Source organism: Camellia sinensis, chromosome 4 (genome assembly GCF_055761805.1).
Source record: "Camellia sinensis isolate YWXY chromosome 4, ASM5576180v1, whole genome shotgun sequence".
Lineage (NCBI taxonomy): Eukaryota > Viridiplantae > Streptophyta > Magnoliopsida > Ericales > Theaceae > Camellia > Camellia sinensis.
In genome coordinates this window covers 120,446,875-120,467,165 of record NC_138964.1, presented here as the reverse complement: position 1 = coordinate 120,467,165, position 20,291 = coordinate 120,446,875, and the positions used below count along the sequence as shown (strand labels likewise).

The following is a 20,291-nucleotide window of genomic DNA, read 5'->3' as shown; positions in this document are numbered from 1 at the left end:
TGTGAGTATGGATGTATCATTTGTGGAAACAAAATCCTATTTCCCCAACACTTCTCTTCAGGGGGAGACAAGTGGAGTAGAAGACCGTTTTTGAGATATTTCTATCCCGCTCCCCAATGTCATTTATCCTACACAAAAACCACATCTGTCTGATAATGATCACTTAGGAGAACCAAGTTCTATGGTGCCTAGTCAAGAAGATTCTTGTTTAGGGGGAGAAGTACTACAAAATGATCTAAATCCTGAGCTTCAGGTTTATACTAGGAAGCGATTTCATCTGAGGAATAATGACCCGAATGTCCATCCTAATGACCCGAATGTCCACCCGAGTTCTGGCATTGAAATTTTAGGTAATCCTATTCCTTCTATTTCCGACCTTGATGTTCCTATAGCAATTAGGAAAGGTGTCCGAAATTGCATTAAACATCCTATTGCAAATTACCTCTCCTATCAAAGACTGTCTAAAAACCATAGAGCTTTCACATCTAGGATTTCACACTTGTTTGTTCCAAGGAATATACAGGAAGCATTGGATGATCCGAATTGGAAATTAGCAGTCATGGAGGAGATGAATGCTTTAAGGAGAAGTGGTACTTGGGAGATAGTTGATCTACCCAAAGACAAGAAAACAGTTGAGTGTAAATGGGTGTTTACGATAAAATGTAACGCAGATGGAAGCGTTGAGAGATACAAGGCGAGACTGGTGGCTAAAGGCTTCACTCAAACTTATGGGATCGACTATCAGGAGACGTTTGCTCCTGTTGCTAAAATAAATTCCATCAGAGTACTGTTATCTCTTGCAGTAAATTCAGATTGGCCTCTACATCAACTTGACATTAAAAATGCATTTCTCAATGGTGATCTTAAAGAGGAGGTGTTCATGAGCCTACCGCCGGGATTTGAGCAGAGACTTGGAAGCGACAGAGTATGCAGATTGAACAAGTCATTATACGGACTCAAACAATCACCAAGAGCGTGGTTTGAACGCTTTGGGAAGGCAGTTATCAGTTGTGGCTTCTCGCAGAGTCAAGCAGATCACACAATATTTTACAAGCATTCAAAAAACAGTAAAATTGCAATTTTGATTGTTTATGTTGATGACATCATTTTAACTGGTAATGATGAAACAGAGTTAGCAACCCTCAAAGAGAAACTCGCAAAAGAATTTCACATTAAGGATCTGGGAGCCCTCAAGTATTTCCTCGGAATGGAATTTGCAAGATCCAAGGAAGGTATATTCGTTAATCAGAGAAAATATGTTCTTGATCTCCTTGGAGAAACAGGTATGCTTGGTTGTAAGATGGTGGAGACTCCGATCGAGCCTAACTTGAAGTTACAAGCTGCTAAGGCTGAAGAAGTCAAAGAGAGGGAACAATATCAGCGACTTGTAGGGAAATTGATTTACTTGTCTCATACGCGGCCTGATATTGCCTTTGCAGTCAGCATGGTAAGTCAGTTCATGCACTCACCAGGGGCAGAGCACTTTGAGGCCGTTTATAAGATCTTAAGATATTTGAAAGGAACTCCAAGGAGAGGCTTACTGTTCAAGAAACATGGACATCTTCAAGTTGAAGTATACACAGATGCAGACTGGGCAGGAAGTGTTACAGACAGGAGATCAACATCCGGATACTGCTCCTTTGTAGGTGGGAACCTAGTTACATGGCGGAGTAAAAAACAGAATGTGGTAGCTAGAAGTAGTGCAGAAGCAGAGTTCAGAGCTGTTGCCCATGGAATTTGTGAAGTAATGTGGATTAAAAGAATTCTTGAAGAATTAAAACTTTCTCACCCGACACCTATGAAGGTCTATTGTGACAACAAAGCAGCTATATCTATAGCTCATAATCCAGTTCTACATGATCGCACAAAACATATAGAAGTGGATAAACATTTCATCAAGGAGAAAATCAATGCTGGCATAATCTGTATGACTTACCTTCCAACAGGTGAACAATTAGCTGATGTGCTAACGAAGGGACTACATAAGAAGCAATTTGATAAGCTGACTAGCAAGCTGGCTATGGAAGATATCTTCAAACCAGCTTGAGGGGGAGTGCTGGAAATTTGTGTTAATGTATATAATAAGATAGTGGCATGTATATAATATGATAGTGGTGTTGGTGGTAGATAGTGGCATGTATATAATATGATAGTGGTAGATAGTGATAATATATAATATGTAAGTGGCATATAATGGGTTATAATGATGCTTGTAATATCTCCTATATAAGGAGTGTCATTTGGTCTTGTAAGATAAGAAGTTTTGAATATATTCCTTCTTCCTCATATTTTCGGAGTTCTTCTTCCTCATATTTTCTAAGTCTTCTGATTTTCTGATCCCTCGTCTTGTGTGATGGTCCTCATATTTATAGAGGGCCATCAGGTGATAGGAATGCCTCATCTTCAATTTAAATTTCAAATTGAATGATAGTGCCATTTGAATTTTGAATAATAGCGATATCTGATTAATCGTATATCTGATTAACCAGATTGGTCTTTGGGGTTTCATCCTGTGTGGTATCCTTACTGTAGGCTCTACAGGTGTCATCTTTCGTAGGCTCCACGTTTCACTTGAGTATCTTGAATAACGTTGTTGAGATACAACGTCGTTTTATTTATGTACTTCAACGGATCATATTGATCTTTTTTAGGAAGTGATTACCTACAACCTTCCTATCATAGACTCTATACGTGTCATAAATTTAGTTGAAATTTATGCGCCAACAAGTGTCGTTAGCAAAAAGCAAGTGAGAAATCACCAAACTAGTCTCCAAGGAGGACCCTACCTAAAAACCTTCCATAAAACCACCCTATTATTTTCCTCAAAACTTCCATTACTAAGATCAAGAGGAGAGCAAAAGGTTCCCCTTGCCACAATCCCCTAGACATCTGGAGAGTGAGAGAGAGTCATTCACCAACAGCAAAAGCCTGACAGAAATAATGCATAAGCTAATCCGTCTCCACCTCTCCCTAAAATCCATTTTCTCTATCACATGAAGCAAGCAATCCCCAATCACATGATTATAAGCTTTTCAATGTTTAGCAAATCAGCTTAAAAATCAATCCCGGCTCCCTCTCCACAATCTGGAATCAAGAACCTCATTTGCTACTTGAACAACATCAGAATTTGACTGCCGTCAATGAAGGCATTGTGATAGTTTGATACTACTAAGCTCGTGATTGCCTTTACTCTCATAGCCAAGAACTTTGCCAACAACTTATATGCCCCTCCTAGAAGACTAATACACCTAAAATCTCTAATATCTTCTACATCCCCTTTCTTAGGGATAAGAACAACGAATCCATTTGAGAGAAATGTTAACAAAAAAGATATTTACACATGTTACCAATGTAAATTAAAAGCTTGATGTTGTGAAGTATTAATGTTAATGAGTGTCGATAATATTTGTTACCAAAGTAGATATTTAACAAATAGCATTGACCCTCATTAACTTTAATACTTCACATCATCAAGATTTTTATTTATCGGATCAGTTTGGCAATTATACACAATTTTCTTTTGTAACACATCTATTCTAGAGCTGTACTCCATTGAAAAGTAGGCAGGCATCAGAACTGCCAAGCCCTATGCCACCTTTACCCAAATTTTACTGTAAATTCCATCACACCATGCACATGTATTGACGCGTATACCCAGTTAACTGCATCCAGACCTTAAGCTTCAGTTCAGTTTTTTTACACATTTCCGTTCTTTGGTCAATTTACAGTGAAAACAACAATTTTGCAAGTTCCATTCCCATATTTATCAATCAAAATCGAGTATGTTTCTCAAATCTTAGCGTCTGCATCATACAGGAGGTAAGATTTGAATCAACTGATCAAAAGTCGCAAGGCACAAACAGTACCATTTTTTCCCCCATTTGACGAGTACAAATATTACAAAATTACCTGTGAAAACAAGCCAAATGGTGTTTGTTCAGTTCGCATAACTTGACCCCTACCACCACAAGTTGAGCATATCCTCATTTTGGAGCCTATCTTAGCTCCAGTACCAGTGCAAACTTCGCATGTTTCAAGATGTGAAAGTTTGAATTCTTTTTCTGCTCCAAATATGGCCGCCGAAAATTCCAAAATCATATCATAACTGAAACACATTTCACACCATAAGCCAACTCTACCAGTTTCTATGGTAAAACTTGACTATTGAATTCCGCATACAAACATAACAACTACATGCAAAAAAGCAACATGTAAACCTAAGTGAATAGAGGGAAACATAGGCTTTAACTGTTAATAAAAATATATGAAATGTAAGTTTCTTTTAATAATCACTGTATGTATTCAGAATATGATATAAGCCACTCAAAGCAGGCAATCGTGCATATCTCTTTCATCCCTAAATTTGTACACAGCATCAGAGAGGAGCTACATACTTGCACATAATTACTACTGAAGATCAACGACACACATAAGGTCATCTCGTAGAATTAACAAAGGACTTGGAACAGCCCTGCTCTCCTCTTTTTCCTCAGACATTAAAGTACTTAACCCTAGAAAAATTTGTTGTTTATGCTCCAAAGGAGTAACTTGTCAAGCACTTTATATTTGCTATATACAACTTTCCACTGTCAGTTCTCAAAATGGAAAGGTCTTCCATTTGTATATTAAGCTCCACAAGAACAAGTAATTTTGCATCCTTGATATCTGCCTATAATATATGCTCCACATGAAAGGGAAAGATTACTCAACATAATGCTTTTTAAAACAGAAAACAAATGAACTTAAATAACATGAGTCGGAGAACAAATGTAGTCATATAACAGGCAAATTGTAAATTGATGATTATGTCTCAATAATAGAACAATTGAGAAACCATGCACAGATTCTTCACCTATAAGCTTAAATTCCATGAAAGTGTAGTCTAAATTGGCTTTCAGTTACGTACTTGTATTAAACAACATATTCATAACTACAAGGTTGAAGCTCAAGGGGAACAAGATACAAGGTCCAAATAACTCAAGCTAATGAATACACACATCTACCAATGGCGATGGAGTAGCTGAAGAAAATATAGCCGTTCTCTTCTAAAGGACCAATAAATTGCAAAAAAGTGAAACAAAAATTTAAGAAACCAACCCGACCAAAACAAAAAGGAGAGAACTTCAGAAAACCAAGAAGGCAGATGGTGAAAATTCAAGGATTTTCCATCTGCCAAGAAAGTACTAGAGATGCATACACAACATAAACATCACATTTTTATTGGATTGGTATCTGTACTGTTTGTTAGTTAACTATAGGTAATTTAATTTGAAAATTAGCATTTATCATCGCAAAAGGCAGCATTTTGATAGATAAATGGAGTTCTACTATAAATTGCCTTCTAATATGAATTCCAGATATGGGTGGCAGCTCAAAATTTTCTTAACAAATTCATCCCACGAGTATGACATGAAATTTCGATGGTTGAAGTAATAGATCTGTGATAGTACATTGATTGATGATCCATACATAATCAGCCAGCATGCCTTTAACCCTGAACTTTATACATTACTATTTCTACTAAGGCTTCACAAAGCCTCATTACTGCTACCAAATTCCGTTGAATTTCAAACTGTATTGCTATACAATGTCAATATTGGTATCTCCGTCAAAATCCCGATACAATGGTCGACATCGCTAATTTTTTTTCCTTATTTTGAAGCATATCAAAACTTGACTTACAAAGACAGTAGAAAGATACGACGTGGTCAGGATTAGAAATGTAAAGTTCCCATTCCTAAGAATTAGCTGCAGGCAGTTAAAAATTAAACGTCATATGAACATAGACTTGCAAGACATATGCACAGTATAACAAAGGGAAGAACCCAACGAACTCTAAGCAGAAGTTTAAAAAAAAAAAAAAAAACACTCAAGCAGTTTCTTGTACAATGAAATCAATCATTTTAGGATCAAATAAATACAGATCCATAGCCCATATATACCTAGGCCACATTAGATGCAAAGCAATTAGAACAGCACAATGACCAAAAGGAGATGTTGTACATTGACCTCATAATTTCATACATTATGAGACGCTATGAAACTCAACTTAGCTATACAATGGAGACAACCTACAATCCATCAGTGGTAACTTTTTACTGTAGCAACAAGATAAAGATTCCATCATCACAAATGACTAATATTGTCATTCCTTTTCCATGGAGAGGGAATCTCCATGTATGAAGTACGAGATAAGTTCAACAAAAATGTTAGGCACTATTTGGAATCCCCTACAAAAGTGCACTTTTTTTTATCTTTTTTGGGTCACATCACCTCTCTACTTTTTTGAACATCTTTTCGTAAAAAGTCCAAAAAGTATATTTATTTAGTCAAAAAGTATATATTTATTTATTTAGTTTCAAGAAGCCATATATTGTTTGAAGGTTAAAGTCAAATTTTTTACTCACCGTATATCTTCGCCCTTAGTAACAGTACTACGTTGACGTGTTCGGAATCCGGCCTGGTCCATACCCGAAAAACCACCCATGCTAGGCCCAAAGAATGTCTCAAACAGATCAAAAGGATTAGTCTGCAATAAAATAAGAATTATTATTGGCTAAAATTATACAAAGTGGTAGTTAACATATGATCATGCAATTGTAGCATCTCGCACTGCAACATAGTTTTCAAAAACCAATGGTCCACTTAGGTGATTAGCATGGAATTAAGAGGTCCTTTCCACTATGAGGCCCCAATGGACAAGGGGACAAGTGAATCATCACTTGCATTCCAACGTCTGAGTCTCATTGTATTACCATATCAGACTGGATAAATCTATTGAGGGAGAGAAAGGAGAAAACTCTAATTATATACTCTTCATTTTTATGTTGATAGGGATCCCCATTCATTCCTACATTCCAGTCACTATAATTAAAAATAAATCTGTTCTCTTTTAAATTTACATTTTTATTCTGGAAGGCCATTTTCACTATGTATCAATAATACATTTAAATTCCAAAATAATAATAATAATAATAAGGGGCAAATTTTTAAAAAGATACATACAAAATTTGAGCCTTCTATAATGGCCAAAAAGACATCCAAATGCTCATATTCTTATAAAACAAGCATGTCACTGCAATCTGCAGCATGAAGGTACGACTTTGGCAGATGTTTTTCCCCGCGACTTCCAGGAGAGAGTATATGTATGCATAACAAAAAGGGATTTGACTGTTAAGCAATAATATCAAAGATTTACCTAGAAATACGGTTATTCTAAGAAAATTGTTAAAAAAAGTGAAATGTGTTCACAAAATAGGCCAGCACTACTACACCAGAGGTCAGTGACGAGTAGGGAAGTCGAGATTGTGGCCAATGTAAGCCTCCCCATAGCTTTTCACACGCCAAGAGCCAGTTCAATCTATACATAATTGTCTCTCTGCAAGTAATTCAGGGTATTGAGGTTCATTTAATATTTTCACCCTCCCATCTTCCATTTCTCTTTCTTAAAGATAAAATAGCACCTGATTGATGGCTATGGTGATTAGATAGTTCTCAAGTTCAGCACTGGATGACCAAGGGAGAAAACTATAACCCAAAAGATGAGGCCAAAAGTATGCGATACATGACATGATGACAGCTAGCGAGACATCATTGATAGAAAAGTATCTTTGCCTCAAATATGTTACTTCTCTTCAATTCTTTGCCATAGGAAATACATAAAATGGAAATTCAGCAACAAGAAAGGTACCGTATAAGCACCAGCTTGTCCTCCTACTGTACTTTTAACCCCAGCTTCACCATATTGATCATACAAAGCCCGCTTTTTGTCATCTGATAGCACCTGACAATATCATACTTCAGATTTCAAAAGAACAATTTGATTAATATGAACAACTAATTAAGCTAATTTACTTAAAGCACACATCAATAGAATGATCCTAAAAAGAACAATGGCATAGTATTGTTTCATAAGACCAAATGATATTATTTTGCAAATCATAATGTTGTTGGATGCATGTAAATTAATGGCTGAGAATGATTAAGAGGATATGCTATCAGCAACCAATTTCTGGCAGACAAGTGTTAACATAAATGTGTCTAATTACATGTGTTTCCAAATATGAAGACAACAAAAATGTTACCACAGATTTTAGCATAAAGTGGAGATCGATACTCTGGTGAGTTATGTAGCAATGGAATTCTAAATAATCCAGATTTTAGTATTAAAAAAAAATGGTGACATCAACTACATTACAGAAAAGAAGAAACAGTAAGCTTGTAGCACATATAAACAGGACAAGAATGTTGAAAGTTGAAACTAATGAAAGTTGTAAGATTTCCAAATATATACAGGACAAGAATGTTGTAAGTTAAGACGTGAACTAAGTGTTAGAATAGGAAATTATATTCATATATATTATTTTGATTAGTTTTCTATTCCTTGATTGATGTAATGGGTTGGCCCATAATTCATGCCTTATGGCACCCTTGTAATTATGCTTTATTCTTAATATAAAAAGGGATGAGGTCTCACTCATTCCCTACCTCTTTCTCTTCTCTAAATCTTTCATGGTATCAGAGCCACCCATACCCTACTACCCTAAACAGTTGCCTCCTTCCTCCCTATCACCCGACACCTTTTTTCAACCCTACCACACACACCAACAATCTCTCTCCTTCCTCCATTCACCCAGACAGCTTCTCTCCTTTCTCCCTTCACCCCCACAGCCAGGCTTCTGACAACCCTTACCCAGGCTCCCTTTCCCCTCAGCAGGCTTCCCCAGCCACTGCAGAGGGTTCTCCAACTGCTGACCTGCCTCCTTGCTGGTCTGACTTAGTGCAGCAGTCCCTATAGGGAAACCTGGGCCCTTCTTTTCTCTTTAGGAGGCCTTCTGTGGCGTATTAACTTTTTTTTTTTAAAAAAAAAAGTATTCTTAAATTTCATATGATTTTTTAGTGGTCATTGTGCTTACTCTTCCTCCACCATCTTCTGAGTTTGTGATTGGCACTAGTTTTGTAGAGGGTTAGGTAGTAGAGTATCTATGATAGATTCCACCCGTGAGTCCACTACTTCTCAGACACCTAAGAGTGAGAGTTCCATTATACCTACTACTATGACTGATAACCCCAACCCTAGTCTTAAAATCACCACCTCTGTATTTAATGGTCAGAACTATCTAGCGTGGTCGCAGAGTTTGACTATTTTTTTGAAGAGCAGAGGGAAGATGGGGTATGTTGATGGAAGGATACAGGCACCCAGCACTACGGACCCTAGGAGATCACCAACTCCCCAATCATAGGTTGGTTGATACATTTTACGGTCCCGGAGATTGGCGAGGGCTATATATTTATGGACACTGCACAGGATATTTGGGAGGCAATAGCTAGTATAGTACTTACTCCCGGAAGGAGAATTTCTCCCAGGCTTTCGAGTTACACCGGTCCATTGAGAGGTCAGTATAGGGTGAGATGACTGTCCTCCTGTAAGCCCGGATTATAACCCTGTATGTCCCACGGATTCTGTTGGTTACCAAAAGTTTGTGGAGAATGAACGGGTCTTCAAGTTATTGGAAGGCTTGAATGTAGAGTATGATCCGGTTCGAAGCAGAATACTTGGTATGGACGTGCTTCCTTCTCTCCAAGAAGCCTTCTCTTATGTGCAGAATAAGAAGAATCGCTGCTCTGCGATGCTTCCTTCTACGACCATTGATCATTCTGGCTTGGTTTCTGCACCTCCTCGAAATGGTGAGCGTGTGTCTCGTGGTTCTTGTCTTTCATCTGAGAAAGATAATCTTTTCTGTGACTACTGCCGTAGACCTCAACACACATGAGAGACTTGTTGAAAACAACATGGGACTTCTTCTGGTGGTTGAGGAGACCGTCCTAGTACTCAAGGGGATAGGTCGAGGCAATGCTCGAGCCCATCTTTCTGACATGATTAAGCCACCATCTTCAGTTCCTGTAGTCATACTGGCTATTGATGTTTTTGGATTATCTACTTCAGAGTTTGAGATTGCTCTCCGCCACTTGCTAGACTATTGCGCCTCTACTACTATCTTAGGTGTATCCTCTTCTTCCTTTGACAATTCAGGTAACTTGGCTTCCTTTATAAGTGCATTGCTATCTCATAAGACTTTTCCTTGGATTATTGATTATGGTGCGTCCGATCATATGTATGGTTCCTCTAATTTGTTCTTTGAATATACACCTTCCTCAGGTCAAGAAAAAGTGTGTATTGCTGATGGCACTATTTCATCTGTGTCAGGGAAAGGTTTAATCCATGCCACCTCTTCCTTTCCTCTATCATCTGTAGTTCATGTTCCCAATTTTAGTATTAATCTGCTATCCTTGAGTCGTATTACTCGTGATTTGAATTGTAACGTGACATTTTTTCCTAATCACTGTCTTTTTCAGGACCTTATCACGAGGAAGAGGATTGACAGTGGTAGAGAGGAACATGGTCTTTATATCCTGGATCAAACAAACAAGCTGGCTCATACATCCCTTCAATTACCATCCACCAAAGAAGACCTTTAACTATAGCACCGTCGCTTAGGACATCCCTCTTTTTTGCTACTTAAACATCTTTTTCCTTATGTTTTTGAGAAAAATAATGTGTCTGATTTTCAATGTGAATCATGTCAACTTGGAAAACAACACAGAGCTACATTTGCTCCTACTTTGAATAAAAGTCTAGTTCCATTTTCTTTGATTCAGTCTGATGTATGGGGTCTCTCACGTTTTGTGTCTTTAAAGGGTCAAAGATGGTTTGTCACTTTCATAAATGATTGTTCTAGGGCCACTTAGGTGTATCTTATGAAAGACAAGAGTGAGGTTTATTCATGTTTTTCAAAATTTTCATAGAATGGTTTGCCACCAAGTTTGGGGCGGTTGTGAAAATCCTACGTTCTGATAATGGGGGGAAATACATTGATTCTGGTCCTGGTAGTTATTTTGCTACTCATGGTATTATTCACCAGACTTCATGTTCTAATACCCCTTAACAAAATGGTGTTGCCAAACGCAAAAATCGCCATCTTCTTGATATAGCTTGTTGTCTGTCTTTTGAAATGTGTGTCCCTCATTTATATTGGGGGGAAGCTGTTCTCACTGCAGCTTATTTGATTAATCACCTTCCCACCAAAGTCCTTCACAAACAAACCCCTCTTTAGGTTTTGTTTGGATCCACATCTTCTGAGTTTTCCATTTCACCTAAGACCTTTGGATGTGTTTGTTTTGTCCATAATCTTCTCTCACTCGTGACAAATTGGATCATTGATCTCTTAAGTGTGTTTTTCTGGATTACTCTGTAACCCAAAAGAATTATAAGTGTTATCATCCTTCCACTTGCAAATGATTTGTCTCCATGGATGTCACATTCTTTGAGTCTCACTCTTACTTTCTAACTTCCCCAGTGTCACAATCATCCCTTCAGGAGGAGCCTTGGTGTGACGAGATTCCTGTTTCACTATCGCTAGTGGTTGAACAGATAGAGGTTGATAAGCTAGCAGTTGCTGTGAAAAAGAAAGTAGGCAAAGTTTATGTCAGGAACAAAGATAGACAAAAAGTCACATGAATGCAAAAGACTACTTTCCTTCCTCTATTGCCAACTTCTTCTCCAGATGAGTGTCTAGAGTCAACCCTCTCTCCTGAGAGTCTAGGTAATTTTGATTCTCATGCTCCTATTCCTGAGTTTTCAGATCTTGATGTTCCATTGCTAATAGGAAAGGGTTAGGTTATGTACTCAACATCCTATTACTAATCATGTCTCTTATTATAATCTGTCTCCCTCATATAAAGCCTTTCTGTCTAAGATTTCTTATGTGAGTCTGCCTAACAATTTTCAGGATGCTCTCTCTATTTCTGAATGGAAACATGAAATGATGGAGGAGATGAGAGCTCTTAGTATGAATGGCACTTGAGAGTCAGTGGAATTACCTAGAGGCAAAAATCCAGTTGGCTGTAAGTGGGTGTACACAGTAAAACACAAAGCAGACGATTCCATAGAACGGTACAAAGCAAGACTGGTTGCTAAGGGCTTCACTCAGACTTATGGGGTAGATTACCACGAGATGTTTGCACCGGTTGCTACGATTAACTCCATGAGAACACCACTTTCTCTTACAGCAAATTTGGATTGGTCACTTCATCAGTTTGATGTAAAGAATGCCTTCCCTCATGGAGACTTAGAAAAAGAGGTCTATATGGATATTCCCCCTAGTTTTAAGGATGTTAAATCCAAAGGTAAAGTGAGCAGGCTCCGGAAGTCACTTTATGGACTAAAGCAGTCTCTTAGGGTTTGGTTTGGAAGGTTTACTCAAGCTATGCTGAGATATGGGATCAAGCAAAGTCAAGCTGATCACACCTTATTTGTGAAACACTCCTCACATAGTAAGACCACAGCTCTTATTGTTTATGTTGATGATATTGTTTTGACAGGAGATGATGTTGAGGAGATTCCTTGGTTGAAGGAATACTTAGCCAAGGAGTTTGAAATCAAAGACTTGGGTAATTTGAAGTATTTCTCGGGCATTAAAGTAGCTCGGTCCAAGGATGGCATCTTCATATGTCAGAGGAAATATGTACTTGACTTGTTAAAGGAAACTGGGATGCTTGGAGGTAGACCATGTGATATACCTCTAGAACCAGGCCAGAAACTAAGTGAAGATCAAGGGGGAGAACTCATAGACAAGGGAAGATATTAGAGGCTAGTGGGTAAGCTCATATACTTATCCCACTCACGTCCAAACATTGCCATTACAGTGAACATGATTAGCCAGTTTATGCATGCTCCTAGAACTTCCCACTTAGAGGCAGTTATGAGAATCTTGAGGTAGCTGAAATGTTCTCCTGGTAAGGGTCTCTATTTCTCAAAACATGAACATCTTAGTGTGGAAGCATTTACTGATGCGGATTGGGCTAGATCAGTCACTGACAGACGATCAACTTCTGAATATTACACATTCGTTGGAGGCAACCTAGTCACATGGCGAAGTAAGAAACAGAATGTGGTTACTAAATCTAGTGTTGAGGCAGAATTCAGGGCTATGGCTCAGGGTGTATGTAAGTTGTTATGGATTAGACTATTGTTGGGAGACTTGGTGATCCATCAGACCGATCCCCTGAGATTGTACTGTGACAACAAGGAAGCGATCAACATAGCTCATAATCCAGTTCAACGTGTCAGAACCAAGCATATGGAGATTGGTAGGCACTTCATCAAGGAAGAGCTCACTAGTGGCACTATATGTACTCTATTTGTGAAGACTGGGAACCAACTGACAGATGTTCTCACCAAAGGAATAGGAAACAATCCATTTCATGACATTCTCAATAAGATGGGCATAAGAGATATCTTCGCATTAGCTTGAGGAGGAGTGTTAGAATAGGAAATTATATTCATATATATTATTTTGATTTGTTTCTATTCCTTGATTGATGTAATGGGCTGGCCCGTAATTCATGCCTTGTGGCACTCCTGTAATTATGCTTTATTCTTAATATAAAAGGGAATGAGGTCTCACTCATTCCCTACCTCTTTCTCTTCTCTAAATCTTTCACTAAGGCAATAAGGTCAGTCAAGAAACTGCCAACTCTACTTTGACAGCCTGAACTTAAGTCAACCCAGATCATTAATACTAAAACTGCCCATCAGAATTTATATCATCTTCAAGTTGACTAGTCCAGCATTAAAAAATAGTGATTGCTATATGTTTAATACAATTAAATACAAAAATATCTACACAAATAAGCATGGGCAGCACACAAAGTATTTGGATGTGCAATGATTAACCAATTAGCATGGACCCAACATGGATTAGATTTCATTCACAAAATTGAGAAGTCTATCAAAAGGCATTCAAACTTTGAAAAAGTTCTTTTTCAATGAGTGTGGGATAAAATTTAAAGAAAAAAAAGGAATGGTGTGTGTTAGCCATGTAGTCCAGGTCTTTGAGTTGCTTCCTCTCTTAGATCATCTCCAATTTCCTTACTCATACTGAACTTATATCAATTAATCATACAAAGACCATATTCACCAGTGCTGAGCAATAATATGGTTCATGAAAATAATGGATAATTTGTAAAAACTGCAAACATGGTTTGCCACACCCAGGCACTGCATTAATTAATCAACAAATAAAAGACCATCCTCAAACACCAGGCATACAAATTAAACAGTGAAGTTCTTCATTTAATACAGACTTCAACGAGCTTAAAACATATAGCTATAGCATACATGTAGTGAAGAATAACAGGAAAAAAAAGCAATCACAGTTATGAGAATAAAGATTCTACAGTTGCTAGCTCCCTTGCATACCTCATATGCAGCACTGATCTCCTTGAACTTTTCTGTTGCTCCGGGTTGTTTGTTGACATCAGGGTGGTACTAAAGGGAACAATGAAAATTACAATGTTAGAATTCATGGGGAAAAAGTAAAATGTTTCGGTGCTAAGAAGGTGTTGTTGGGTAACCCTATAACCAGCCACCCGAGTTCAGTGTAGTTGGTTTCAGATGAGCACATTTTTTTCAGTTTGTTTCAGATGTACAGAAGTTCAAGTCAGCATTGATGGTAGCATGTTCTCAGAATAAAAGCAAATTAATGTAACAGGGCTCAAAAGTACCATGTTTTCAGAACAAGCAAGTTTGCTTCTAAATCAGATCACCAGAAACAGCCTCTAACTTTAAACCAAACCAAACCAAAATAAACTAAGTCTTATATCCCAATCAAGTGAAGGCTACATTAAAAATAAAAAGCACCCAAATAAAGTTTGCTTCTAAATTAGTAGGGTTTCTTCCTTTTTATTTATTTATTTATTTTTTTTTTTTTGGAGTATTGAATTTTGTTATTTTGTTGCAGAATGTCATGAAGAACGGAAAATTAGCCCAATAAATATTGTCAGTATAAATTTATTGTAGCCCAAATACAGTGAAAGGTTTGGCAAGTCCATTATCATTCTTCTTTACAAAGTCTGGGCAAGCCCATAATGTTTCTTCTTTTAAATAAAGTCCTTGATCAAAAAAAGGCAAAATCCAAAAAAAGAAAAAAAGAGGACAATATCCCTCTCTCTCTCTCTCTCTCATGTTCAACGATTTGAAAATTTCTTTCAGATCGACTATCAATTCGCTTCCTTGTTGTGCCTCGATCTGACTTTATCTGTGTTTCTCTTCCTCAATTTGCCCCAATGTGTGGTCCGTCTTCCTTGATTTGCTTCAGACAGCCAGATCCTTTTGCAAAGTGTTGTGTCTGAGCCGTATTCCACCCATGTCTGTGTCGTGTCATTTCGATACCAATATTTGCCGGAAAACGAGGAGTCCATGTAACACAGGCCTCTTCTTCCATTACAATAGATACTAGAGGCATCCTTGAAGTGGCGCTGGGAATACTAATACAAACTAGAGTAATAATTAGTGTTCATGGTTCAATGATTTCTTTTTCTAAGCTTTAAGTTAAGACAAAAACAGTGCACAAATTAAAGGCCTTCTTAAAATTGAAAGAAGCTAAAAGAAGAAGGCTTAGTTGATCACTGTGGAAGTCAACGGCTCAACGTTATCACACAAGACATAAGATGCTCGTGGAAACTCTCAATCCTCAACCTCTTTAAAATGTATGGTATGTCACTAGAGTAATACATGCTGAAAATTGTAACTAGTTTTATGTGACACTTGCCTATTCATAGCCTTTTAAAGTGGGGCGTACAAATGCACCAAAGGAATCACATGCAAAGCACATGACAACTCAAATGACTTACAAAGCATGGCATCCAGGATTTTATAAGATGTTGCCATGAAGGCAAGGAAATTAAAGGCTTGGATTTTAAAAACACATTGTCTTGCCCCTTGGAAGGGATTGGGGGAAATGATCAGAATAACACCATGCTGGTAAGCCCCTCTCTTTCTGTCTTTCTCTCCTTGACCAACCCTCCTGCATCCTACCCTCCATCCGCCTCCTCTCCCCCTCCCAGTTTGTGTTCTTGTTTTTCTTCCTCTTGCCACCTCTCTCATCATTTGGATTATTTGGAAACTGTGAAACTTCTCTGGACATAGTCAGCACTTAGATTACGGTGAGACCTTCCTTTAATCTGCAGTTACGAAACTTACCCTTTGTCTACTTATTTCTTTCTTGCTCAGCTGGTCTCGCTGTGTTTGATCGGATAGTGTTTCTTTGATTTTTTACGAACACATTTATTGCATGTATGGAACTGCTTAGCCTATTATTAAAAGTTGGTGATTTAATTAAGCTTATGTTGGTTAAACTTTGCTTTTCAACTAATTTCTGCATTTAATTGAGGTTGAGATTTTATTGGCCCATAACTCTGCCGGTGTTGTGCTTAGAGTTTTATCTTCACAACCAGACCTAAGCCTAGAGAAAGAAGAGGGTTGCAGCGCCAAACTTAAAAGTCACACCTTTGTGAACATGGGTCTTAACAATTTTTCAGTCAAGATGTTCCCACTTGCGTTGTGATGCATCGGAGCCTGGGTGTAGTTATAAATGAGCAACTGATACCTAGAGTGTTCCACCCAAGCAATGTGCCACATCAGCGCCTAGGTATGGTGAGTAAGTAGGCAAGGGCTCTCGCACTTTAACGGATGAGTGCAGGTAAGAATACAAAAGAGTTAGATACACATAGGACTGGGAACATAGGAACATTAACCAATAAAGAGATGAAATTAGTAGATATTACGATTAAAAAAAAAACAAATAATATTATTTGTTTACGAAACTAAATAGGTAGGGAAAATCTAGGGAAAAAGATATTGGAAAAGAGAAATATAGAAATGAAATAGGGATAGTTATAGATAAAAATCTAAAAGAAAGGTGGTAGAGGTTTAAAATATATACATATATATATATATATATAGAGAGAGAGAGAGAGAGAATAATATTAGTAAAATTTTAATGTTAGGAAAAGTGACACTAAGGCCTAGTTTGGGAAGACTAAATAAGTGCACTTTTTGACTTTTTATGAAATATGGGTTGGGTTTGGGTTGGGTTTGAAGTGATGTGTTAGAGAGGTGATGCGACTTAAATAAGATGATGTGACTTAAATAGGATAGTGACTTTTTGACTTTTTGTCTTTTTTCAATCATGCCAAACTTGGCCTAAATATTATTAATGCTTATATGCCCAAAATAGGATTATAGAATTAGATGTATCTATTAAACAATAATTTTTGAAAGATTAAGATGAATTAGCACAAAGGATACCAACCAAAAAGTTTTTATAGGCATGTACGAAGAGGTAGTGGCGACATGAGAGTATACGTGGGGATTAGGGATTTGGAGAGAGAAATGAAGGTACTATTATCTTGGAGTTCGCAATGACATACGGCTTTGTAATAGCAATCACATGCTTTAAGAAAAGGGATGGACACGTAACACCATTTTAAAGTGGAACGAATATTAGCTAAACAAATTTGTCTTTTACTAGGAGAGTTAGCATGTAAGGATTGTGAACCAATAGTATAGGAGAGAGTCTCACTACACAACATAGGTTAGTAGTATTAGAAGTATGTATTAGGAGATAGAAGAAGAAGAGCGAGGTAAGTAGGCACCCACGAATTAGACGGTGGAAACTTTTTCCCACTGGTTAAATGGTAGAATTTAACAAGTGAAATTTAGAACTCTTTAAGAATAGAATAATTAAGGAAGAAAAATGGATTTTGAATAAGGAAACTAGTTCTGTGTGGTGTGAGATGGTTACCTGTATTTACAAAAATAGCAAAAAGATTCTAAGTGAATATAAGGGAAGTGCCCCACCATTTAAAGAAACTTGGTGGTGGAAAAACAAGGTTCAGAAAGTAATAAAAATAAAAATAGATTGTCACAAAGCTTTCTATACATATAAGAGTAGCCAAAACCAGAACTAAGAAAACAATTAAGGGGGCTAAATCGAATGTTAATCAAAGGTACAATTATTAGGATGGGGAAAAAGATGTATATAAACTTGCCAAGAGAGAAAAAAAAGAAAAAAAGAAAAGAAAAGGTGAAGACCTAAAATATGTCAAGTGTATTAAGATTGAAGCGGGGACTAAAGAACAATGGAAAAACTTGAGTCTAGTAAAAACTTGATAACCTAAGAAGTACAAATACTTCAAAATAGATGTTGTGCCTGTAACCAACATGTATTGGACACCGACATGTTGCAGACATGCGTGTCCACATATTAGACAGGCCATGTGGTGTGTTAATTTTTTTAATTATTATTCTTTTTGTAGGGCATGTTGGAGACACTTCATAGACATACGTGTTTTGTGTTTGGACATGCCTTAGGACATTTTTGTTGTTCTTTTTTTGATGTAGTAGAATAAATAAGTTAAGTGTCAAAATGAGTTGTATGTAAAATGTCCACTTAGTGGGCTACGTGTTCTATTAGTTGTGGCCTATAAATAGGTTATGTAATCTCATTTGTACCTAGTTTTAATTTAAGAAAGTATAAATTAATTTAGCAAGTGCTTTGGGTTCTCTCTCTAACCCTTGTGGGTTTACACCCGAATTGGGGATTTTGTTCTCTCTTGATTTTGGAATCTGGTTGCAAATTTGTTTGCATTATTGAGTCACATGATCAAACCTTTCAAGTCGCAACTTTGAATGCATGCTGAAGAATTACGACTGTGCATGTGGGGAGTGTTAAGGTGTGATTTACTAATGGTGAGCTCTACATGTGGCTACTTACGAGTGGTCAAAATATGATCCATTAACGAATTCGTGAATTTGACACAATTTTATTTCCAATTCACAAGTTGGCACGTGATTTGTCACCTATGCCTATGCAAATTAGTTGAATCTGCACACCTCATTTGAAATTTTGCATTTCCTACAAAATGAAAAATCCTTTTAAAATCGCTTTGTCTTTCTAGAAGCTTATTTTCTTTCATCTTTAAAATGTCCATCACAGTTTCCCGCAACATATTCATTGTGAAAAATAGATTTAACCAACAAACAGGAAGAATGCTAAACAGTTCCACTCATGTGTGGACTTTGAATGTGCAAACACCAAGCATCCACCCATACCCCCATTTGATTGCAATCTGAAAAGAAAACCTTCTCTGCTAAATTATCACCAAAAAAATGCCTCACTCACATAAACCCACCTTCAAATGAACCAACAAGTGCCAAATTTCATCCATAAAACAGTAAAAGACATTTGTGGAGGCAAGGTTTTGCAATCCATATGGTCCACAAAAGTGAAAACAAACCTAATTGATTATTTCTTCTTTTTGTGCATGAAACAGTGATTGTTATCCTGTAATGTACAACAGTATAATTTTAATTAAAAAATAATGCCTCCAAAATCCAAATGATCCCAAAGAAAATTCTCATATACCCATCAAAGATTTCACAAAGAAATTTCATTTCACATCTAAAAATAGCCAAAAATAAACATTTTCTCCAAAACCCAATTAGGATTTCAATCAAAGGAAACGCATTAGAGCATGCAAACAGAACAATGTGAAGCTTTCAATGAAAAGAAGAGATAAAAAAACCCTAATTGGGGTTCCAGTACCTGGCGAGCTAACCTGCGGTAAGCCGCCTTGATTTCTTTACCACTGGCACTTCTGGAAACCCCGAGAGTGGAGTAATAATCTGCTGCGGCCGAGACCACCGTACCAAATCGCTTGGCAGATACCTTTTTACTCAATTGAGATGATGAAGAAATTGAGACGAAGTTCTTGTGGGTCCAAAGATGAGACCCACCAGCGAAGAAAGGAGAGGAAGAAGAAGAAGAAGATGAAGAAGCTTCGGGAGTGACTGTGAAGCTGAGTGAAGAACGGAGGAGAGAGAGAGAAGCGGTCGCCATTGAAGCTCTTGAGGGAGGGTAAGGAAGTAGATGATGATGATGATGAGACTAAGAGAAGACAAAGAGGAACAGTTGTTTGATTTTGCTCATCTTTGAATTGAGCTGTCTATTGAGAGAGAGAGAGAGAGAGAGAGAGAGAGAGTTTTATGGATGGAAAGGATTGTTGAGAGGTGGGAACCAAAAGATGTGTGGTGTTATGCGGTTACATGGTATGAATGTACCACACGTTGGCAAGCAATCAAATATATTTTTAAAAAAATAAAACTTCAATTATAACTACACGTACTAATATGAATTATTCTTTATAATTTTAAAATAAAAAAATTAGTAAAATATATTTTTTTAATTTTATATAGTAGAAGAGATCTAAAATATTTTTTATTAATTAAAGTCCCTCAATATTTTTACAGAGAAAATTTGACTTAGAGAAATTTTATCCGATTCAGAAAAATTTCGCCCGACTTAGAAAATTTTCAATTTTCATAGAGAACTCAGAGAATTTTTAATTTTCAAAGAGAAATTCTCTATAAAAATTGAAATTTCTCTAAG

General features: G+C 37.2%; 1 protein-coding gene across 2 annotated transcripts in view; it reads right to left on the bottom strand.

Annotated features, from left to right (window-relative positions):
• The window catches only part of LOC114313835 (Molecular chaperone Hsp40/DnaJ family protein), a 45,416-nt gene extending 25,450 nt beyond the window's left edge, over window positions 1-19,966 (bottom strand). The window contains exons 1-5 of one of the 2 annotated variants that reach the window (XM_082866094.1): window positions 19,449-19,966; window positions 14,261-14,329; window positions 7,691-7,783; window positions 6,408-6,529; window positions 3,910-4,105 (exon numbers count right to left, since the gene is read on the bottom strand). In XM_082866094.1, the coding sequence (XP_082722220.1) occupies window positions 3,910-4,105; window positions 6,408-6,529; window positions 7,691-7,783; window positions 14,261-14,329; window positions 19,449-19,742 (774 nt within the window). In that variant the 5' untranslated portion in view covers window positions 19,743-19,966. The remainder of the gene's footprint in view (window positions 1-3,909; window positions 4,106-6,407; window positions 6,530-7,690; window positions 7,784-14,260; window positions 14,330-19,448) is intronic. The other variant, XM_082866093.1, reaches the window with a different exon arrangement.
• Between the last annotated feature and the right edge of the window lie 325 nt (window positions 19,967-20,291).